Here is a 24,637-nt window from a genome sequence, read left to right as displayed (position 1 = left end):
ACTTTTCATGACATCATTTTAGATTCTTTTATGTGATTAATATAAAAAATGTGCTCAGACTCTAGCTAACACAAATATATGGAAAATTAGAATTATGTTTGGGAATTACAGTGGAACGCCTTTTGCTCATACTTATATACATTACCACATCTATTTGATCAAATATGCTGTCCCAGTTGGACAAATCATTGCACTCGCTTTAAAAAGGTTCAGGATTATGAGATTAGTACTGTTTTTACTTACACTATTTGAAGCATAGCTTTGTTTGTCTCAGACTAAAAAAAGACAATTTCTGCATTTAAAATATGCTTTTTCTTTAAAAACAAAAGTCATCATTCTTGACTACTTAAACATTAGATGATGCTCATACTGCCTTTTTTGCCTTGTCATCCTAACAGCAGCATGAATGTCACATTAACAAGTATTTAACCTTACATCCTTTTCACTGCGTCTAAATGTTTTTAAACAAGATCAACAAAACAAATAAATGTGATTATTCTACAGTCCATTGTAAAAGTGATGACCAGTAGTTCACTATGTCCATTTCAGACACCCCATCCTCCCCCTTCTTATCAAAATCAGGCCCAGATCGTTCCACTTGGTATATAAGTCACTGTGTTGGAGACAGTGCAAGCTAAACCTAATCTTTTCTATTTTGGACCCAGTTAAACAGTTTTAATCACAGACATGTACACTGTTTGAAACTGCAGGGTTTTTTTTTTTTTATCACACCACTGTTATTATTATAGCGGACGTAAAACAACCATTACTTGATATAAGCTAAATGAAACGGTGAAGGGTTCAAGGTTCACCCAAAATCACCAAAAAAGGAAAGGGAAGGACCTCTTTGAATTCAAAACTCATTCTTGGCCACCGGGGGCAGTGTTCTCTATGATTTGGGAAGCCTCGTGGTCTGTGAGAAAAAACATGTTTCGCTGGTTTCAGAGCACGTCTTTTTCCTTTCGGTGCTTTTGAGAGATATCCTGTAAAGTTCCTGTAAAATTGAAACAGGAAGCATTCTGGTTAATTCTTAATTAGATAGTTTCTATTTTTTTTATTTGCTCATATATGTTACAAGTATGCATATTTTGTCGTATTGCTCCATAACACATTTAAACAGAATACTGGGTGGATTTAGTTTGTTATTGCAGCTGATCATCAAATAAGGCATTTTATACCTCATGCTACCTGATATAATAGCCCAGTAACAGCTAATTAAGGCAAGGTGTAACAAAAAAAAAAAAGAAAGAAATAAACTTTACAGCGATAAGAAAAGAGTATTTTGCTCTGAGGGGCAGGCGGTAGCAAACAAGCAAGAGTGTTTGGGAGTGTTTTATCAAGACATCCATCTATTGTGATTTATATAAATCTGACTAATCGCATAATCAGCTAGACTGATAATGAGGAAATTATGAGCTAATTACGTTTCACAGTTTTCCAAAGTCCAAAGTAATCGGTCAAATAGATCCGTTGTCTGAATAGTGACAAATAGAATATAAAAGGTTAAATAGTCATTAGAGTAGCACTACCCCGACAACAATTTCAGGGTAGTGCTACTCTAATGAGTAGTCTAAAAACAAATGTCTAAAACATTTCTTTTTACTCTTTCTGTGCGTGCAGTTGTGAACGTATTTGTTTTTGTTTTTTTCCGAAGGCCCGTGAAGGCATCATTAGGATGGATTCTCAAAAGCCTGGTACGTAAACGTCTTTTGCGCTCACTACCTACCCACGATGCAGCGCGGTCGCACACAACATAGCCATCTTGTCAGGAGTGACTGAGTGAGGGAGGCAACTGTAGACGCTGTTTAGAATATCATTTGGGGGTTTTTTTTTATTAACGCGTCATATTTAAGAGCCCCTTTCTCCCTCAACCGTAGTCAGCGACGGAGTGAGTGTCGACAACGAATGACTTTGAGCTGGTGAAGCGAGAGGCTACGCAGCGCCGCTTTCAGAAGGATGTCTCACATACTTGTTCCGACGTAGGGGGAGTGTGCAGCAGCCAGTTGGCTTGAATTGTTAGCTAGCTCAGTGAGTGGAGGGCTACGGGCCCTCCTCAGCTTAAAGTAGCCCCTACAGCTGGGCAGCCCACTCTGCGACAACGGCCGCTCGACAACTGGACAACCGGGACATTAGCGGGCCGAAAGCCGCGGATCGGTCACCGCACGGGCTGTTGGTAATCGTGTCTGAAGCCCTGCTGCTGGACAAGACGACACGAAGTGTGGCATTGCGTTATGAGCTCTTGAAACGCAACAGGAGTCCGAGAGAGGAAGAGGATGGCGCAGATACATCTTGATTACAGTTAGGTAGGCTAAAAAGAAAACTAGCTCCAGGTCTGCTGCTTATTATGCTCTAAGCTTTTAAAAGCTGCAGCCAGCTCGCCCCTTTTTGACTGAGGATAAACATAGCCATACGGGACTTGGATTCAGGCTGTCAATATGTCGAAAATGCCGGCCAAGAAAAAGAGCTGCTTTCAGATCACAAGTGTGACTCAGGCCCAGGTGGCGGCTGTAGGTGCCGCCGACGACACGGAGAGTCTGGACGATCCAGACGAGTCACGGACTGAGGACGTGTCGTCGGAAATCTACGACATGCCACGGGCTGATTATGAGCCTGCGTGTGACATAAGTTCATCCGAAGAAGCTCTGAATAATGTTGTGGAGCCAGAGGCGGTCGGAGTGATGCCACCATCAAGCGTACCTCATGCCAGTCAGCTGTCAGCGCTGTCAAGCAACCCCTCTGGGGATTTCAGAAAAGTGGGAGTGTCTGGTTCGAGTCAAGGTGGTCAGCAAGCACCGGGGATTGGCGCTGGGGCTGGTTTACCCCTTATCACTCAGGCTGGGCCAGTGCAGCAGCAGCAGCCTGCTTCTGCAGCCAGCGCTGGGCCAGCGAGTGCGTCAGTGAACACATCCCAACCTGCTGCAGTGCCCAGTTCAGCTCCACCTCCTGCCACCTCCACGGTGAGTTGCTCCTCGCGGTTCAGGGTCATTAAACTTGATCATGGTACTGGAGAACCGTTTCGGCGAGGCAGGTGGACATGCACGGAGTTTTATGAGAAGGACTCTGAGAGCTCTGTTGTTGGTCGGACTGTGGATAGCATGAGACATGCCAACACAGCACTGGACCCTGCTGCAGACAGAGACAGTGGGCTCGGGCTTACAGGAGGATCTGCCGCAACCTCAACAACGCCCTCGAGTCATGGCTTGGGCTCCATGGCGGACTCTTCTCTCTCTTCTAGTCGTGTGCACTCGGTGGAGGCGCAGCCACCGCAGCAGCAAATCCACCATCAAAACTACAGCGCCCGCCAACAAGGTGTGAGTGGGTCGGTCACGCACAGTTCTTTCTCCAGGCCTACGGCTGTTCCGGCTCAGCCAGCAGTGGCAGGTCTGCAGCCTCTTGTTCCACAGAACCTGCTGCCTGTCGAGCAAAACGGCCCACCTCAATCCGGTGTCCTCATACAGAAGTCTCCCATCATGCCTCTCTCTGTCCAACCAAGTCCTTACCCTCCTCAGCAGCAGCAGCAGCAGCAACAACAGCTTCCTGTGGGCCAGCACCTGGCCGGCCAATCACCTGGACTGATGCAGAACCAGGCAGAGTACTATCAGCAGCACCACTCTGCACCCCTGCCACCAGGGCTTGCCTCAGGCCAGCCCCACCCAGTGTCCAGCCAGGGACAAGGACCCACTTCGGTGATGCCTACAGCCTCTGGAGGGGCATCTGCGCCAAGTCAGGCTGTAGATGTTCTTGGAGCAGCAGTAGGAGGAGTACTTCTACCTGCTGGACAGCCAGCTCCAACTGTCTTGCAGCAGCAGACTGTAGGGATGGGAGCTGCTGGAGGCCCCGTATTGGTTGGTGGATCTGCTCTGAAGCAGCAGACTGTGAATCTTTATGCCACCGCTGGACAGCCTCAACCCCACGGCCACCCTCCATCCTCTGGTGTACAAAACGTGCCTGCCATTGCAGTGAGTTCCAGTGTGCCCCCCACTGTGCCCACTGTTGTGCCCATTGCCTCCAGTGCAGCAAAGCCAAATGTGACAACCCCGAGTTTGCCTCCAGGTCAGATAGCCCACAGCAACACTGCAGGGGCTTTGGGGCCACAGGGCCTCCCAGTGACTGCATTTGGTCAGGTGGAAGCTGGTGGTGGGAGGAAGTCAGATGGAATCATCAACATACAGTCTCCAGTTGTCTCTGTGAAGGAACCAGCTAAGCCCTTCATGCCTGAGAGCCTGCAGCTCACCACTCCGACTGTCAACAGCATATTTGCAATCCACATACCTGTCGACGGGGAGGAGGACAGGTAATATATTTCCAAGTCTTTATATTAATATCCCTATCCCTGTTAAGCTTCACATCATCACTGCTGATCCTCTCTAAAACTACCCGTAATGAACACCGCTCAAAAAATCACAATGACCATGCAAGGACTAAACATGCTTAATTTAGTCCACAGCAGGGGAGAAGTTTGTCACACGTTTAGCCATTTGCAGAAAGATGAAAAGCCGTAACAAACAGCAGCACTGTGTGCTTGTTAATACGGACAGGGTTTTCCCCGTAGTTTCAGGGAGGTATTGAGGAAGGGGAGTATGACGAGGAAGAGAGTAGTGGCACACAGGAAGGAAATATGTTTGCTGTTTTAATATTGGGGCCTAAAGCAGTCAGTGGAGTGTAGCACACTTCCCCAGCACAAGAAACAACTTGTTAAATACACATGGCTCCTGTATCACAGTGACTCTGTGACTCCTTGTGTGTAAGGGTGTGTGTGTACGTGTGAGTCTCCAGCTTTTACTCCAGCTATCACCCTCTAGGACAGTGTGTGAGGTGATGGCCTTGGCTGCAAACCTCACAGATGTTTTGCTGGTTGCTACTATGTGTAAGGTTAGTTCAGTGTTCAGTTAGCCAGGCTAACTGAGGCTGCACTGCACATGTACAGCAGATTTTATTAAGTCAGGTCCTGTTTTAGAAAATCCGTTCTGATACAAACATAATGAAGAGTATTTTATTTTTTAAATGTATTTTGGGGGGGCATTGCTACAGTTAGCCCCACCAGGTACTGCTCACTAAAAATGTTTAGAGAAGTTTTGGGCATTTACATTGTTAAATTTGTGATGTGGTGTCACATAAGGAGTCTCTTTGTAAGCAAATGTCATCTACAAAAGATATCACAATTGCGCATGATTTGATTTGTGAACTAAAAAATAGGAGTATGTGAAGTTTGCATCTCTTCCAGAAATGATCTTTCTCTCAGTAGTAGATGGCACACATGAGCGGAAATGATTTAAAGCCTGAAATCTCTCAGTGGTTTCCATTTACAGTCTTAGAGATGTACCAGAATGTAGACCAGACAGGATACGCAGCCTGCAGAGCACTGGCACTACTTTCTTTCTTCCTCTCGAGCTGTATGTTGAAGTGTCAGTTTGTAATGTGCACTTCAAGGAAGTTTAAAGTGCTTCGATGACTTCTGTCATTTCTGTGACTGGCTTTTATTTTGTTTTATTTTTTAAAAATCCTTTATTTGTTTACATTTTGGCACTTATAAATCATTTTTGAATTATTTATGGATGTTATTTCTAAATGGACATCGGAGATTATCTTACTAGATACTGATGAGTCTGTGTCACACAATAACATAAATACATTTGCACAGATATCACTCATGACATCGAGAACAATTTATTTTCTTGATGCAAATGATTGCAATTGGACTCAAAAAGCCTTCCAAACACTTTAGCTGCCACTATGAGAAATACATGTCAGCTTTTGACTCATATAAGCATGTCCAACCAGCAAGCCAAATCATACAACTTAAGCTTTGTTTTATCAGTTTCACGCAGTATCTCTGCAGTATGTGTCCATCCTGAAAGTCTTTCGCACCATGAGAGGGAGATGAGCTTCGCAGGTTTATATTCAGCTCTTCACTTGATCTGTTTAAGTTGTAATGACCACAAGCCAGTTATTTTGAGTGCACTTTTTTAATATCAGGTGACATTTCAAAGGTTATTAATGTCTGTGATAATGTCACTCTCTTCGGGCGCTAGATTTTTGGAGCACCTATAGTTTGCTTGTGAGAAGACCGAGCTCCCGGGGTGATAAGAGCGGGGGTCTCTTACGACAGCCAAGCACTATCAGACACTGAGCAGTAGTTTTTCCACTGTGCCCCTGTTTTGCCGATAAGAGACCTCACAAAGGGGCGTGTCAACCAACTGTGCGTTGTCACGCAATGGCCCCTTTCTTTTGCAATGCAAGTTTAGGCTAAATTACCCTGTTCTGTTTAGAGCCTTTGGACAGGAGCAAACATACATGTTTCATAGTAAGGGTTCACACTCATCTGTAAGTCATTCAAAACACCGGCTAGCGTACTGCTCTCTGTTGGTGTGGTCAGCATGCTGTCTGCCCCTCTGACTGACAGAAGAGGCATCACAGTTGCTCACGTACAGATGAAGTGTTGAATGACATTCCTTTACTGCAGCAACTGAGTTAAGCACAGAAGAGGAGGAAGAAGTTGCGTACTGAAACCTGCTGTGCCTCTCTTTAGTAGGCATTTTAGCTATGCCTGGCACACCTCCCTCCCGTAGCTTTAAAAAAAAAAAAAAACAACATGTTTCCATTCTTAATTTCTACATTTCTACTGCACTGTTTGTTTCTCTCCATACTCATGTGTCAAACAACAAGAAAATTCATGCTCATTAAACTTTCTCTTTTTTTCTGTAGACACAAATTAGGCTTTTTATTGCCAAATAAACAGACTGTAGCATAAGTGTGAAAAAAGTGAGACCTTTCCCGACTCTCTTGGTTGACTCACCCTGTGGAGTGCCTGCTGTATGAGGTATTTTGGACAGATTTTTGCACAAAACTCACTCCCTAGTGCCTATCCTCAGTGCTTTCTCTTCCTCTCCCAGCAGTAACAGTGAGCAGCGCTAGCTAATGGTAGCTCAGAAATGATAAGGCCACTATGGAATAAGTCATTCATTTCAACAAAAGGCAGGGTGTAACTGTCCAGTTACAGTGCCAATTCACATCAATCGCTTCTGCAATGCACTTTATTTAGTAAGATCCTACAATATTACAAAAACCCAACAATCAGACGACCCCCTGTTAGCACTTGCCGAAAGTGGGAAGTAGGGCTGTGCGATATGAACAAAATCTCATATCCCGATATAAGAATTCTATCGTCCTGATAACGATATAAATCACTAAAATGTAACATTTTCTGTAAATTCTGTGAATCTCGGGCAGCTCGACTTACGGGAAGTGTTTCCAGCTGCGCGTCATGTAGCTGGAGTCGAGTGTTTTAACCGATGCATGAAACTCGACATTTTTAGACATAAGTTGTAACGGCCGACGTTTTCTTTGTGAGTATTTATTACACGGCGTGCTGCGGGGAAAAGCCTGTTCTAACGTTTGAGTCTAAGGTTTGTTTTTTAGCACCTGACGGCTCTTTTTTTTTTTTTTACTTCTCATCTGTAAATAATCTGCTCTTTCACGTGATTCAGTTTATTTTGAAAAGTCTCAACAGGATCTTGTGCTTTATTGTGAAAGGTTTATGTGGAACATAAACAAGCGGACACGAGATGGTTTTACCATCGTTGCTGCTAACCACAACGCATAAAAACAGGCGCTTGTCCTTCAATAGTGTGGTTATATTAAATATAAGAGAAAGAGAGAACTTTAAGAAATTAATATAGCCACTACAGTGACCATCAAAACGATGAAAAAAATATTGCCGTAAACAGTTTATTTTGCGACACCACGAAACAAACGATAGTGTAAAATGAAACGATAGACGTTTTTATATCGTCATCTGATATATATCGTTATATCGAACAGCCCTAGTGGGAAGGAAAATTTCCCTTTGAAACAGGAAGAAATCTCTGGCGAAACCAGGCTCGAGCAGGGGAAGCCATCCAGCCCAACCAGTTGAGGGTTAGGGGAAAGAAGAGCAAAACAAGACTAAGACATTCACAAGGTGGTTTTCAGTATAGTAACGTATACTTCTTTGTGACTAATGTCACACTGGGGATTGACAGCAACTATTCACCAACTGGTCATGGAGTACACACGTTCGTTTAGGTACAGGTGGTTACCAGGGGGCACTGATTGACCTCTAGGTCAGCATGACTGGGGCTTAGCAGTCAGTTTCACTGTGACTATAATCGGGGACTACACGTCTTTCCTGACCTGTAGTTACCACTGATTGTTGATCGGTTTGATTGGGGCCTTAGCCATCTTAATATATCCATTTGTACTAGATATGTGTAACATGTATACAAAAGTTCAGGGTCTTTTGTATGTATGATTTTTATGCATGCAGTTCATTAAAGGTTTTATTAGTAATGGCAGCTTTCTTTCTTATGCTGAGTGTTAATATCAAGTGTCTTAATAACACCTCCCAATAAAACATGCATTACATAGTATTTATTGCATCTTTTAAAGGGTTATAGACTTCATAGTGCAGAAACTGGAAAGACTCTTACATTTGTCCATAGCTTCCTTCCCCCATTTAGTTTTGCTCACAAGTAATTAAAATAAAACAATGGCTATATATACTCGAGACTGAAGATGCTGTTCTCATTTTTAGAATATGGTTTTCTCAGCTTAATGTTTCCCAGATGGCTTCAACAACCGAAGGCATAAAACAACATTTCTGGATTGCCATAATGTCTTTGCCGTACTCACAGAGGGGGGGATGGCTGCTATTTTGCAAACTCATCATAAATGTATTGCAACTGAAGTCTGTATGTAATTGAGCCTCATGCTGGGGGGGCATGGTTTATTGTCCTCACATAACGGGAGCTTATGTAAGATCAGACTCCTTAGGAGGTAGGAGAGAGGAGGGGAGTCCAGGTTTGCGATATAGTTACTGCCACAGTGAATTGAGAGACTGTGCTCGTGTGGGTGGATAAGAGGTGTGTCTTTAAGGGGATGGCTGGACTCCATGAGCGCTTGCGTATGTGTGCACAAGTATCCATGCTGGGGGTGGACGTGGATAAGAACTGCTTATTCATTTTTAGTCATAGTGGAAGTGGTAGCTCTGTGTGTGAGAGTGAGTGTGACACAGAGACAGCATGTACCACAGGGTCTTTCCCTCCCATCGCTGACCTCTCCTCTAACTGCTGTATCCTGTTTTCAGTCACAGTCGCTCACACTGCTCTCCACCTTCTATTCATTTAATATTCCTTAGCTGACTCCCTGCTTCCTTGCGTCATATCATATGACATTTGGTGGGTACATTTTATCCACAGTGCTTCACTGAGGTACAAGTCAACACTTAAAAAAAAAAAAGTGGCTTTGATTGGAATGAAAGTTTTTAATCTGCCTTTCGGCTGTAATACCCTTTGAGCTGCACAGCAGCGAGCAGTAGATCTACAAGTATCTTTATTTGCATTTAACAGCAATGTAATACTCTCTTTTTCTGGCTGTAAATATTGAAATGGAGCCTCAACTTTAGGTGTGTGTTTCTGTGTGCACTAGTCAAGTTGTTCTTCCTCTATGACCCCAGCCTAATCTCAGCCTTTGAGTTATTTTTATAAAAGAAGGGTGTATTGTTCTAGTTTGACCGGCACTATTAGTCAGTATGTCTGTAGGCTTTGCTGCAGTCATCCACCCCTCCACCCCAGGTGTAGAGGCTCAGAATCCATGTTGACAGGTTGTGTTTTTGTTTCTTTTTTTCTTTGAGACCAGTGGGATTATCTGAAATAATGCAACGGTCTTCTTATGTCAGTCTCACCGGTGTAGAAAGAAGGCTAGCATGTGACTCGGGCGTGCAAAATGTCAGTTTTATGTGTGCAGCCATTAGAGAAGCAGGCATGTACGGATTAAAAAGAACTGATAAGATTGGAGGGGTTGTGTATTTTGGACTCAGTTTTTAATTTGCATCCCACCTGAAGCTCTTCATTTTTCTCACAAGCAGAACAGCTTCACCAAGTTGGTCCGGTGTTTAACTGGGGATGTGCTGTACTGTGTTATAGATAAGCTTAGCTCACAGTGTTCTTTTTATCTTGCTTGTGGAAAGCAAAACATTAACAAGTGACACAATAATTGAAAAAGTCTTTAAGCAGTTTTGTTCTTTGGTCAATTAAATACCAGCTTCTTTTAGCCCAAGTCTTTTAATCTACACATATATCTATTCACTGCTGCTGTCAGTTATTTTCCACTACATACAATTTAGTTTTCATGTTTTCCTGTGCCTGCATGGGCTTCCTCTGGGTGCTCTGTCTCTCGGCTGTGGAAGGAAACCATACTTGTTGGGTTAATTGGTGATTCTAAAGTGTGTGTGTAAGCTTGTCTCTCTCTATGATTGGCAACCTGTCCAGGCTGTACCCCGCCTCTCAAACCCAAGCTGAATAAGTGGTTCAGAAACTGGATACATGAACTGTACAATCCACTTTAAGATCTACGCATGTGGGATATGTTTAGATACTCCTAAGGCTCCATCTAATACCAGGAACTAGACTCTGGAACTAAAAGTTGTTTTATTTTTTAATGTGCTATTTCCTCGCATCTCTAAAAGTAGCTTGATAAAAGCAGATTTAAAAGTGTTCGGTTACTCTTGGGGAGTGCCCTAAAAGGAGCGACAAGATCAAAAAAATGCAACTACCTAGTTTTGCTATGCTAAACATGAGGTTATAAATTAGTTTGAACGCTAAAATCCAGGTTTCCAGTCTCCTCTGGTAGCTCTGCTGTAATCGTGCAGTTGCTCTGGGTCCTTCTTGCTCTCCATCTCCCTTGACTACAACCTAAAACCTGCTGAAAGAAATCTCACGAGGCCACTGAAATCTAAATAGTTTTGACCTACTTGTGCTGTGTGGCAGATATATGGATTTTTCTGAAAACCTGATTCCTCATGTGCACCAACAATGAGAGCTTTCAACAGCCCCTTATAGCCTCTCCCTCTTCTTTGTGCACAACTTGCCTCCAGATTACTCTACCTGTCCAGTTAGTACCAACACTACCAGTTTGTTAGTGATCCCTCAGCCCCCTTTTTATAAACTCAAACACTCTCTATCCATCCAATGGCCATGTTTTTGATGGAGGGTAGAAAGGGGATGATTTGCACTGCAAACAGAAGAGCAAACTTCCCCACCTTTGTAAAACTCTGTAGCTCATTTGGCCCCGGTTTGAAGTTTCGGTGCTTCTGCTGTGAGGGGGACCTTGAGTGAACCATGCCGCCTCTGCAACACCTTGACTGGAGAGGAAAATATCTAGGTTGACACCTTTTTGTAGTCTTCGTGTTTCCCTCTCACACTTTTGCTCTTTGATATTTTCTCCTCCTGCACTTCTGCATGCTCTCGCTCTCCAACTCAAGCTTCCTACCCCGCTCCCCCTTTGCTTCATCACTTAAGGCTGTTGTGGGTTTTTCACATGCTCAGCTACTTAGCAAGGTTATTAAGAGGTTCAACACCGTGACCTAAACCTGCAAACCACTGGTTTGCAGAAACAAGGGGGGGGGAGAGATAAAAATAAATAAATAAATAAAGAATGCACGTGTCATGCCCCAGCTTAATGTGTGACATCAACCAGCAAAAATGCATCCAGGAGTTATTTTCAGATTATTTTCTGCTGCCTGGTCATACATTAGCTTTAGGGTCGTCTCGAGCAAAGCCTGAGCATGTGCAACCTTCTTTTTTTCAATCAGGTAACCTTGTGGGATCTCAGAGAGTGGTTAAAAAAGAGAGGGGGGGGGGGGGGGGGTATTTTCATTGTGTGTGCACATCTGTTGGGTTATGTGTTCCCTCCTTTTGTATGACACACACATATACACACACACACTCTGGATTTTGGGGTTTATGGAGGAGGCCGCATGTTCTCAGCTGCTGAACACGGTGACTGTCTGGTTTACAAAGAGCAGCTTTCATAAAGGGATATTGACATGTTGCCTTTTAGACTGACAAAGACAGCCTTTGAGAGTCGAGAGTTTGCTACTTGAAGACAGAGAATGATGACTCTTCTGGTTCTTACCTCATTCATCAAGAGGCTACCCAACTCCAAGTCATCTGACCTTGTTGATTTCAGTCGATATAGGACTTGTGCAGAGCTTTAGCCTTGAAAAACTGAGGTTTTCCTGTGGAGGCGTGCCTGGCACACGTGTGTGGGTGTGTGTGTACAGAGATTTGCAGGCCACAAAGTAATATTAAGCAGAGCCAGAGCTAGTGAGAGTGTTAAGTCATGAGGTAATGTGACAAAGGCAGTTTGTGCCAGAAATTTCTAGGAAAAGAGCCTTGGCTGCTATAATATCCACACGCATGCTGTAAATCTACACTTTACTGTGCGTGTGTGTGCACGTGCAGTCAGTGCGCATTTGTGTTCGTGTGAATGTGAGAAAGAAGCAGTCTTAAAATGCACAGACTGAGAGTAAATGAAGTATATCTGTGTGTCTGTGTGTTTGGGGGGGGGGGGGGACGGGACGGGGATTTCCTTTGCCTTCCCCTCATGCATGTGTTGTTAGAACACAGTGTACTTGTAGCTAGTTACCAGGAATATGGGGGGTAGAGTGAAATTGAGTAATGTGATTGTATTTGACTCAAATTAACCAGGAATTGATCAGGAAAAAGATCCAGCTTCATCCTCATCAATACCAATATTTGATCATGTAAAAAAAAAAAATCAATATTCTGTCATATCAGCCGATTATTTATTTATTCATTTATTTATTTATTTATTTATTTATTTAAAGACACAAACTGTTAACAGGTTCTTCTAAAAATTGCCCACCTCTGCTCAGTTACAGTCGTTTTTGTGGCATTTCAAACACGTCTTGACATGAGGAAATTTGTAGAGTGCCCCCTGGTGGGCTGTCTGTGCAGTATCCATACGCCTGGCATGATTGAAGGGTGTTTCTCGCATCTCTTTTTTTGCTTTTTAAATGTTCATTTATTGGCCATTGTAAATGCAGATACAGATAACATCAGCCCAGCAATAAAGCAGTTGTGCTCGTGTATTTGTGTGTCTATAAAATTTGTTGTTGTTTTTTTGTTTTTTTCTAAGGTTCTTAAAAACATTTTTTTTAAAGGTCTTCCCACCAGCAGAATTTGAAAACTGCTTTCTAGTGTCATTAGGCATAAATACCACTCTGTTCACTGGGAATCCCTGCCATTCTTGGAAGATGCTCACCATTCCCGTCACATCTACTCTCCTACGGCTGCATTGCTAAAGATAAATTGGCCAAACGTTTGGTGTCTGTCAATATCCTCCATTTGGAAAGATACTGGCCTGTTAGCAACTGCAAGGACATTTATCAGTGTCAGTTGCAGATTGTGTCATGTTAATTTTACACTGGATATATGTTCAAAGATAATGTGAGAAGAAGCTAAGCAACTAACAGATATTTATTTAAATTAACGTTTTAGCATTTTGCACTTCCCTTATTTCTGATCTGCAGCGTAGCAAGTAGTCATGTGTTTCTTCTGTTTTTGTTTGTCAGTGGTAGTTGGCAGAAAACATTTGAGTGCATTCTGGCAATAGAAACTGCATTGTCGGGTTTTTATTGGCTCAGAATCGTCTCCAGGAGATGATTATGTAAGCAAGGATAGTCTGCTTAATGTCTGTTCTGTTCTGCTTGCCTAAATGAAGCCCCGATTTAAAAAAGGCTATTTAAAAATGCTAATTTTACTAATTAAACCAAAACCTTTGTTATATATCATCAAGGAAAAGCATATATATTTTTGAACTAGAAGTAGTTGCGCAAGTCATTTGAGTTTAAAATATATGAAATATTCTTACCATCCCTCGTCTGCACATGCACAATTCTGCAGTGACGTTCAAATATCCAAGACAAATGATATTTACGTGTGTGTGTGATGTTTGTGTGTGTGTGTGTGTGTGTGTGTCAGTACAAGTTGAGGGTGAAATCAGGGAGTACAACTGAGTGATCAGCATGTTGACGGTTAAAAGCTGGAGGGAGGTCCTTAATGTGTTTGAAGCTGTCCCCACCTTTGAACATAACTTCCTGTGTTTAATTGAAGACCTCAGACCTTTGCTTTACTCTCTTTGAATCTTCCCATTAAGACTAAGAGCCTTAACTCTAGTCATGTTTACTGCTAGAGAGTTTTGAAGATGTGTGAGAAAGCATTTGTAGGAGTCAAACTTGAGTCTGTTTTCACTGTCGCAGCTCTTCACTCTGTCTCTTCTCTCTTCCCTGAATGCGGTTGACACAGGAATCCCTCCAAGGCTTTCTACCAGGCCTTCCAGTCTGGCAGCAGATTAAGAGACTCAAAGGCGCACATTGATAGGTACAGTACTGGATTGGTCCGGGCAGGCCTGCAAGAGTGTAACATTGTGTGTGCAGTGTTCAGTAGCAGCGAGCTTTGCTTTTTCCACGTGCATGGATTGAGTTTGGAAACGAAGCCTGGCTGCAAGCGCAGGATTAGCCAGTAGATTTCTCAACCGGCATCTCTTCGCTCTGTTATTTATTTATTTTTCCCACTGCTTCTCACTAGCAAATTAACGCAGTCTCTTTTTAAGATGTCATATATTGTGTGTGTGTGTCACTTAAACGTTGAAAATTTTCAGTCGGCCACTATTAATCCAACAGCTGACTGTGTTTCGTAGTGCAAACTCTAGGATAGTCTGGTAGTGTACACAGTTGTTGATCACAGGAATGGAGATGTCCACACTGTAGCCTTCTTCTGTAATGCTAAAGAGCAATATTGTGCTCTCAAACATCAAATACATCTAACAGCGCTTGACACTTCTAAATGTCATTCTGGTTTAAGTATTGTGAAGTGACAACAAAGAACATGAAACAACTCGATCAGAGCAGTTCTGCAGACTGATAGGACTTTTAAGCTGATGTTCATGGTTTAAACATGCATACAGTATGAAAACAATCCAATGAAAATACTTTAAACTTGTTGTTTCAGCTTTAAAGTGGCTAAAAGAGGCGTGAAGAGTGTGTGCATGCTCTCTGCAACACTGGAGTTAAATATGAACCTGAGTAAAGCCAGGTTTCTAGTGCGCTCTTTCTGCACTCTTTCCTGCCAAATGGTTTTTATTCACGGTTACATTTTAAATTCATCATGAAATGATTCATTTCCTACATGACAGCGAGGTAAGTAGATGGCGTAGCGAGACAATCGGAGGGGCGAACATTTTTCTGATGCCATTTACAAAAATGAAAAGAGAAGCACATGAAACCATATCTCAGTGACAGGAAATGAAACTGTTTTAGAGAAATATACAGCTGACACACAACCAGCCGCTGAGGAACTACTCGCTCACACACATGTACGCACACACACACTTTCATGCGCGTGCATATACAGTAATGTCAGCCCTTTTGGCGCCTTAGCTGCTTTGATTTAAATTTGAAAAGATAGATCAGCGTTGTGGTGGTGTTATCTAGAGTGTGATGCTGCGTGGCGTGCACGTGATTTCTACTCTTGGCTGAAGGCAGCAGCAGTGTAAGATGGCACAAATGTTTCGCCCCATGCATTCTTTTTTTTTTTTCTTTCTTCTTTTGGAGCGCCGTTGTTGTGGGTACATTGTCCCATCAAGGACTGCTTTTGTTTCCTTGGATGCAAAGATAACCAAAGTTTTGTTTGATAGATTTGGGCGATGGCCGTTTGACACGTGATCCGACTCTTTTATACGGTTGGTTTGGGATGATGTGTGAGGCGACCAGATGAAGGCGGAGAAAGTGGAAAAATTAATATCCTGAAGGTCTTTTTTTTTTTTTCTTCACCCGTGTGTTGGAAATGATGTTCCAGATGACACCCATCCGCTGGAATAAGACCACATGGGCTGCTATATCATAGCATCATTCCTGCATTTCTTTTTGTATAGAAGTGAAACCATCCGTTTCATGTTTGTTTACAGAGAACTGTGCCTCATCTATACTTCCCTAACATATGCAACCCTACCATAACTCTGCTTTGTACTTTAAAGGGCCGTTTACATATGAAGCACTCAGGCCAAAGACAGTCAGCAACATAATTTAGGAGGGTTCAGAGTAAACTTCTTAACTTCTTGGCAAGTGATTGACGTGACTACCAATGACCGCGATTGACATATGAGGGGGTGGTAGAGGGTTACCCAGCCAACCAGAGCCTTTTGTCAGCTACTGACCAGTCGTAAGGGCGATGGTGGAAATGCTTCCTGTGTGGAGGCCTGTTTAACCTGAAAAACCTCCTCAAAGTAGATCTACACCAGTTGTATAGGAAATTCACCCATTTGATCATCTCCATGGGTCACATGTTCCCAACAGAAGAACGCATGTAGGGTCGCCTCTGTCTCCTGCCAGGTTTTTCATTTTGTTTACTTTTTTCTTTAATATATTTTTATATTTCCAGAAGAATCTGTTTTAGAAGAGCTTAAAGGCATGGCACCTATTGACCCCTGTCAGACCTGTGGGTGTATTATACAGATATTAGGGTAAACACACTGATACATTTGACAATATCAGCCTTGTTGAGTTATCAGCAAATAGAACGACATTTACAGATAAAGAGAGCAACAAAAACTTGATGTCTTAAAAAGGAAAACGTCTCGTCAGCTGTCAATTTTTTTTTTTTTTTTTTAAATATCAGACCTGGTTCAGAATATTTACAGTTCCTGGTATCATTATCCATTCATGACCCAATATGTGTTCATTTATTTTTGCATGCTGCCAAAATCGATCAACACATTTAAAAATGTCGTTAACCACCAAGTCAAATAAAGCCCGTCAGCTTTCTTGGGTAATAAATATATACTGCTGCTTCATAATTACACCAAAGCCACGCTCGAGTTTTGAGGCTTGCTGTTTGGTTATAATTATAGCACTTCCTCATTTTGTTCTCTGTGGCGGACTGCCTTCCTACAGACACAGCTGTCTAATGTAACTGTGGAAGTTCACAGGTCTGTGATAAAAATGAAAGTAAATATTTGTGTGGTTGCAGTACCAAGCTGCTTAGAAAGAGAACACAGATTTCCCCCTTTAAATTGGGGGCGTCTTGGGGGCATGACACGAGAATATTGTCCCGTGCACCTGTTGTCCTTGGGCACATGATCAGCCTCGCCTTCACCTCCCAAGCTCTAAACTTGTATCATCATGTCTCTTTTTTTTTTCCTTTTTTTTTTTGCTAATGTTGCTGAAGGAAACTTAGTGGTCTTAAATATGGCAGCAGTTCTTTCAGGGAGAAGGAATGACAACTATTTGATGTGCAGATGACTTATGCATGCCCGCCGCTCCACTTGCCCTGGTACTAGTGTAAACCTCTCTAGCGCTAATGGACTTTTTATTGGCATTCCTGTTTTACAGCTAGCACTGTAAGGGAAGCTGCAAACTTCTGCCGGGAGCTTATAAACTTCAGTCCTGTTGGTGTAGAAGGTGAAGTTTATAGGAGCGATCGGTTGTATAATCAGCGGCAGAGTAAGTTCAGACCCTCATCTGAGCCCAGCCTTTAGGCCTCCGGGATTTGACCCCACATACATCAGCGGTCGTACAGTGCTCGCTTTGTAATGCTGTCAAAACGGAGGAGGCGGCTCCGCCGAGCATTTAACGTGATTTGGTTCAAAGTCAGGCGCTCAGACTAGTTCTTGGCTTTCACAGGAGCTCTAGAGACTTAAACAAGATCATGTGTATCAGCAGAGCTCGTACCAGTGCTCCAAAACACTACTGATGGTGCAGTTCCCAAAAACCAAAAATCCCCTCCCTCCCTCCCTCCCTCAGTGCCAGTTGTTCTTGGAAGTTTTACTTCGAATACCAGATGGTCTCCTAATATGGTTTTGACTTGTTGTGAGTGTTTTGTTTTTTTTTGTTTAGTTTTTATACATGCCTGCTTCAGTCTGTATGTCCAGTCATAGTCGAGAGGAGCTGCCCAAACCATCATGACTTAATAGAATCATATTTACCCACTTGTTCTGACAGACTCTTAATAAAGGTTGATTGTATTATTGTTTTCCAGTCTCCATAGTTACAGTTTGCTGGCTTGTCACATGTTTCCCCTGACAGTGCACATGGGGTTTTTTAGAGTTTTCCCGGCCGTTTTATTCTCTGATTTGATTACAATAGTCTCAACCCAGCTCTCTGAAACCAGCTGGAGGAAACCCCAGGAGAAAATGCTTCATACCCCCCTGCTTTAATTACAATGAGGTCATTTAAAGGCACTACAGAGGAGTATCACATTTAACCTTGGATGACAGTAGAGCTGAAACCAGGCTGGAAGTTAATCTGCAGCAGTTTTGATAGAATTTGCACAATATGGCTCCCTCCATTAACAATTGTTCTGCCATGTGAGTTGTCACATGAGGGTTGGACCCAGGTTTCCACCCTAACTGTAGATTTATCCAGAAAATATGGAAATTTACTGTATCCTGTATAATCCACAAAGCGTCTGGCCTTAGCTGTGAACATCTGTCATCGTTTTCCTGTCTCATCCCCGTCACATTTACAGTTTTTTCACATCAGTTTTATCAACTTGACTTGCTTTTCTTTTAAGAGATTATATCGGCTCTTCTTATTTTGTCTTTGGCTGGTCCAATTGAAATCCTGCCGTTCGTCTTTCTCAAAAGTAGAACTTCATGCGTGGGTATAAGCAAACTTTGGGCTCTAACAGATTCAAACAAGCCTGTATTTATACATGTGCAGCTGCAGAGTGTGATCCTGTTATTAGCAGAGCATGTTTTTGTTTGCTGTACTATCTGAAAACCACTGGTGAAGCAACAAGGGTGTAACCCAGCGAGTCCATTAAGGCTCAGTATTTTATAGACTGAGAGATTCCTCTAGGCACAGGCCTATTGAAAACTCCTGTTAGGGAGGAAAGCTATAGGAGGTCCTGAGTGCGGCACCACGTCTAAATTAAAGACACGTTTGGTACTGGGTGAAGCTGATGTTATTTTCCTTGTTTAAAGTGTTTTGCTTGTATAAGCACTCATGGTGGGGGTCACATAATGTCTGAGGGAACGACATAAAGAGACGTTAATGAGCGAGTGCTGAATTTTATTTCGTGAAGTGATGGGCGTGATCTGCGCCTCTAGCCATGATTGCACCATGTGCATCTTGTTCATAAACATCTGCATTTTTTTTATTTATTTTTTTGCCCCGTCATTGTGTGACATGCTGGCTTGGAAGTGGTGTTTGACATTATCATATCTGGCAGTGACCAGAGGTAGGAGTGGAGGACGGGTGTGAGTGACGGTGTTTCCCAGCAGCAGGAGTATGGGGAACATTCCTTCCACAGTACAGCCTGCTGATAAAGATCATCCGAGTCTTTCTGCCGGCCTCTCACACCCACACTAGTTACATGTAGAGGAACAGAACAACAGTAGGAGTCTACATGTATTTGAAGGCACCTTAGTACCGCGTGGTGGCAATGATTTTTTTCATAGCTTTTTGTTGCAGGTGTAAATCTGCATCTTATTACAGCTGAACTGATCCTTTTGTTTGTTTATGAGATCAGGAATCTTACTAAGACACTAAGTGATAATTAAAAATGAAAACACTGCTATAATAAGATTTTTCACCAAAGTACAGAGTTAGAAGATATGCAGCTGGACAGCTAAGCTCATCATGTCCCCCTGGTGGAGAAAGTATGTAATAACATCTTACTGATTTCTTAAAGTGCTAATTTCTACTTTCTGTATTTATATTGTTTGACTCAGCTAGAGCAGGTTTGCATGTTTTAGTTTCACCATTTTCAGCTCCTCTTAAGGATGAGGCCAACTTTGATTGGTTCCCTCCCACAAACAGCCAGACCTGTTTATGCCTCTGACATGGCACAAAGCTCACCTCATTATTAGAAACTTTAAACATCATTAACTGAATATATAAGAAATAGAAATAAATTCCTTATTTGGTTACTTATTCTTATCACTGATCACCGGGATAACTTCAGTGATAGTAATGTCTGTAAATCAATCCACAGTTAAATAATTCAGCGATATTTCGAATGTTCTCAATAAACCAGTATATATGTTTACTCCCATGAGCAAGATGGAAGATATTAAACAAAGTTAATGGAACAAATGTGGATGGGGGAGGTGAATCCCAGAGGAAAACTGGGTTATTGTGCAGCTGTTGCACATATTCTGCAGACACAGCATATGCCTGCTTATAGCTGCCTCTGTAACATTTGGATGTAACAGTGGGGGATAATTGGTTTGATCAGCAAGTATAGCTTGCAGTGGATCAAAATTATATTTTAAAGCACGTTCCACCTCGGCCATTTAACTTGCACTTGTAGCCCTGCCGAGCACAGTCGCTGCACTTATCATTCACTATGAAGCCATCAGAGCCAGAAATAATTTCAGACATGTGTCCCCACCTCCTTCAGCTCCTCGCACTTCTCCTCCCATCGGCTCGTGTTTCATTATTCTAAATGCGGTCACAGTTGCCCAGCTAAACCGCCTCCGGTAGGCACCGATGACCTTCTGTGCGCTGCTACCGGTGGAGCTCCAGCAGCGCCATGCCGTGCACGTTTTCCTACAAACCACCGGGCTGCCCTGGGGACCCGACCCGGCTCGCGAGCTGCGATCCGCTGCCCTCCTACCGCACACGCCGCACGTAAGAGCGCCGCTCCTCCTCCCCGCGTGGTTGTAGCTGTGTCTTCACGTTGTAATAGATTTACAGGAGTCAGACCAAATAGCGCTTAATCATAGCTACACATTGATGTGAATCTGGGTGCATGAATATTTGTTTCCAGCGGTGGGGTTAGCTGGCAGCTGCCTTTGGAGATTTATCCGCACGGTCCAGTCATCATGGCTGTTAAACAAACGGATGCATCATTCAAACAAACTTGAGCCTGTTGCCGGGGCCCGGTCTCGTGTCATTTCTCCTGTAGGTGGCCAGGCGTAGATGTGAGAGTGGTGACTGGTGCTTTTGTGTGATCTGACCTAGATGCCTGAGGCGCCTTGCTTGACTGGTCGACCACCAATGTGTCATCTGGTTTCGCTTTTTATCTGGGGTTCTGCTTTATTTCAAGTTGGATTAGTATTTTTGTCCATTTCAATAGAAGTCAGTATTTTCCATGTTTCCGATGTGTTTGGGAACACAAAAGCAGGAAGAAGTCAAATATAGAAAGTAATCATGATGCGATTGTTTGTGTAACTGTACTTTATCTGTCTTTTCTTTTTTTGCAGTGCCTCTGGAACCAATGTTGTTGCCATTGATAATAAAATTGAACAGGCTATGGTGAGTATTCATTTTACCACTAATCATATATGCGTCTCTTTTAAATGAAAAGCTTAGGAATGAGTTCAATGTAGAGAGTGTATACATGTAATAAGACAATGGCTCCTACCACTGGTTAGTTCCCACTTCATGTTTCCCTCTGCTCTCCTTCAGGACCTGGTGAAAAGCCATCTGATGTATGCAGTGCGCGAAGAGGTGGAGGTCTTAAAGGAGCAGATCAAGGAGCTGTACGAGAGGAACTCTGTGTTGGAGAGGGAGAACGCCGTGCTGAAATCTCTGGCCAACAGCGAGCAGCTATCTCAGCTGTCCACCCAGTCGACCAGCAGCTCGGGCGCCGCGGCTTCCCAACCAGGACTCAGCCAGCCTCAGCAGCAAGCCCAGCCACCGCTTCAAGTTCAGCCTCCATCGCAGTCGCACCCCCAGCTTCAGCACCACCCCCAACCCCAGCAGCTCCAGACTCAGCCGCAGCTCGATCCCAGCCAACAACTGCAACCCAACGTCACCTCTGCTTGAAAGCGCATCAAAAACCAACAAAAGAAAAGCAGAACAGCATCTTCTCTACAACTTATTACAATTAGTGTATGTGAACTTCTTAGCCACCAGCTTGACCACAAAGAGTACAGTGCTTCTGTGCGAGTGTGAGTGTGTGTGTGTGTGTCCGAGTGAGGAAGCAAGACTGTGAATTGGTGTTAGAATGTGTGCGTGTATGCATCTGTACTGTGGGCCTTTCCAGTGTTAATGCAATCATCAAGAGTGCAACAGACGGACTGAGACAAAGTGTTCAGAGTAGAGTCGGGGAAGGTTGAGGGTTTTTTGTTTTGTCTTTTTGGTTCTTTTGTTTTTTCCATTTTGGCTGTATTCCCAGATTGGTTAACAGCTGGGCTTGTAGAGAGGATGTCTTTTCTTGGACCGGGCCCGAGCCAAACCAACCTGTGACCTGACCCGAAACCAGTAGTTGTTGTTGTGGAAAGCGAGGGGTTTGCCGGACAGACGGGGAGTGATTGTCAAAAAGAGAGCGATTATTTTTTTAAATGAGATAATTGAAGGGGAGGGGTATTTTTAGCCTTGCCGTTTCATGTTGTAAAGAAAAAACTGGGAGTGGTTTTTTTTTGGGGGGTTTTTTGTTTTTGTTTTTTGTTTTTGTTTGTTTTTTTTATTTGTTTTTTTTATTTGTCTCCTCCTCCTACTCCTTCTTCCTCGGAGCGCCACGCCGCTGCCGTTACTAAGTCCAACTCTTGCATCACTCTTTTGAGTTCTACTGTTAAGTGTTTTTATTTATTACAGGGCTGCTATTTTTCATAAATGAACAATTTAAACAACAAAACCTATTTAACAGGAGCCCAACGACTTGTTTCCTCTCTTGCTTTTTTTCCCCAGTGTTTGAACAGATTGGCCACACATCCCAGACAACAGCTTTATATATTTGTGAAATGCCAACAAACAGAGAAAAATTCTGACAAATGTTTAACACTAACCCAGATTTTTAAGGCTGCAACTGCCAGTTTGTAGCTCAGTCCAGATCCAGTTTGAGTGTATATTTTTGTATAGCATGATGGACTTTTACCCACCGATATCAAATCTTAAGGCCTCCGGTGAAAATTTGATAGGCAAAGGTGAATTAGTATTGCCACGTCCCCTCACTCACTCACATTTTAGTTCTCCATTGGTTTTCCTGAAACGGGGTAGGTGGGTGGGGGCACGGGCACGGTGGCAGTAGTGAAAACATGTACTTTGTAACCAAAGATCCAAAGCTGTGTAAATGTATTTTGAAATGCACACACACCTTTTTCTTTTCTTTTTTTTTTCCCTTGGTTCTCATTTGTTACTTCCTCCTTCACAGAATATTTTTGTTGCTGTTCAGCATGTTCTGCATGATCTGTAATCTTCAAACCACTTTCTTACCTCATTTTTATTCAGCACTCTTATTGTAAGATAGTCTGTGAACAGTGTAAATGGGGACGTGGGGGGGGGGTGGGGGGGTAATGATGCGCAACAGCGAGCGGAGTAAAATAACCTAGTGTTACCAACACTAGTCACAGCAAAATGAAGTGAGCCATGTTTTGTTCGTTTAAATGGTGTTTGAATTTCATATGCCAATAGTTTTGTTACATTGCAAAATTTTAATGTATTTAAATAAAAGCAATATTCAGATTCCAAACGTGTCTCACCTTTTTGTTCAAAAGTTTAGTGTTTCTGTGTTTGTATGAATAAACAATCTTTTGAATGTGTCCCCAAGTGCAGTCACAAAAACCATCAAGCGCTACGATGAAACTGGCTCACACTAGGACCTACCAGGAGAGGAAGACCAAGAATCACTTCTGCTGCTGAGGATGCATTCATCTGGGTCACCAGCCTCACAAATCGCAAGTTAACAGCACAGATTAGAGCCCAGATAAATGCCACACAGAGTTCTAGTAGCAGACACATCTGTACAGCAGCTGTTCAGCAGAGACTGAGTGAATCAGGCCTTTATTCAATTCAATTTTATTTATATAGCACCAAATCACAACAGTTGCCTCAAGGCGCTTTCTATTTTACAGTAGATCGTACAATAATAGATTCAGAAAAAACCCAACAATCATATGACCCCCTATGAGAAAGCACTTTGGCGACAGTGGGAAGGAAAAACTCCCTTTTAACAGGAAGAAACCTCTGGCAGAACCAGGCTCAGGGAGGGGCGGGGCCATCTGCTGCGACCGGTTGGGATGAGAGAAGGAAGACAGGATAAAGACATGCTGTGGAAGAGAGACAGAGATTAATAACAGGTATGATTCAATGCAGAGAGGTCTGTTAACACATCATGAGTTATAAAGGTGACTGGAAAGGAAAAACTCAATGCATCATGGGAATCCCCCTGCAGCCTACGTCTATTGCAGCATAACTAAGGGAGGATTCAGGGTCACCTGAACTACTAAGGAAAAGGAACAAGCAGAAGAGATTTGTTTGGGCCGAGAAACACAAGGAATGGTCACTGGACCAGTGGAAATCTGTGCTTTGGAAATTATTTTTCCAAGAAGGAGAGTGACTGAGTGCTGCACCGTATGGCCTGGCCTCCACAGTCACATGACCTAAACCTAATCAAGATGGTTTGGCATGAGCTGGACCGCAGAGTGAAGGCAAAAGAGCCAACAAGTGCTCAGCATCTCTGGGCACTCCAGTAAGACTGTTGGAAAACCATTTCAGGCAATGACCTCATGAAGCTCATCAAGAGAATGATGTTCTTTTTGGGGCTTTTAAAAAGATTTTGTAATGTGGTAAATGTTGCAAAAGTGTATTATCCCGGTTGGTTATAGTTTTTTCAAACCAAACTGCTAAAAAAAAAAATCCTTGAAAATTAATCAGAATCAGAATCAGAATACTTTATTGATCCCTGGGGGAAATTATTTTTTGTTACAGTGCTCCATTTTAAACCAACATTAAGACAAGACAGACAATACGCTAACTAAGAATAGTACAATATATACATATATATACATACATACATACATAAGTCACTTATAAATAAATATTTGGAAAAGAAACATGTGTAGCTGTAGC

General features: G+C 42.8%; 1 protein-coding gene across 2 annotated transcripts; it reads left to right on the top strand.

Moving 5' to 3' along the window:
* The first annotated feature begins 1,668 nt into the window (after positions 1-1,668).
* Positions 1,669-23,061, top strand: LOC147308747 (TSC22 domain family protein 2-like). 2 transcript variants are annotated; one of them, XM_086271487.1, is made up of 4 exons: positions 1,669-4,294; positions 14,148-14,222; positions 21,049-21,100; positions 21,254-23,061. In XM_086271487.1, exons 1-4 carry the CDS (start codon positions 2,436-2,438, stop codon positions 21,611-21,613), a joined length of 2,346 nt encoding a protein of 781 aa, XP_086127613.1. In that variant the 5' UTR covers positions 1,669-2,435; the 3' UTR covers positions 21,614-23,061. The 2 variants fall into 2 exon arrangements, with proteins under 2 accessions (XP_086127613.1, XP_086127614.1); XM_086271488.1 differs by lacking the exon at positions 14,148-14,222 and having other exon boundaries at positions 1,671-4,294.
* Positions 23,062-24,637: the final 1,576 nt, after the last annotated feature.

This window comes from Aulonocara sp. 'chitande type north' Nkhata Bay, linkage group LG18 (genome assembly GCF_057382095.1).
Source record: "Aulonocara sp. 'chitande type north' Nkhata Bay isolate Kocher_YH1m ecotype deep benthic linkage group LG18, A_spYH_male_GT1.1, whole genome shotgun sequence".
Taxonomy (NCBI): Eukaryota; Metazoa; Chordata; class Actinopteri; order Cichliformes; family Cichlidae; genus Aulonocara; species Aulonocara sp. 'chitande type north' Nkhata Bay.
Note: the sequence above shows the minus strand (reverse complement) of the source record. Positions and strands in the feature narration are given on the sequence as shown.

Bases quoted from the DNA above. Each gene is read 5' to 3' on its own strand.
- LOC147308747 (XM_086271487.1), top strand. From the start codon at position 2,436: ATGTCGAAAATGCCGGCCAAGAAAAAGAGCTGCTTTCAGATCACAAGT. The intron at 4,295-14,147 runs GTAATATATTTC...CGGTTGACACAG, and splicing joins GTCGACGGGGAGGAGGACAG to GAATCCCTCCAAGGCTTTCT. The intron at 14,223-21,048 runs GTACAGTACTGG...CTTTTTTTGCAG, and splicing joins TCAAAGGCGCACATTGATAG to TGCCTCTGGAACCAATGTTG.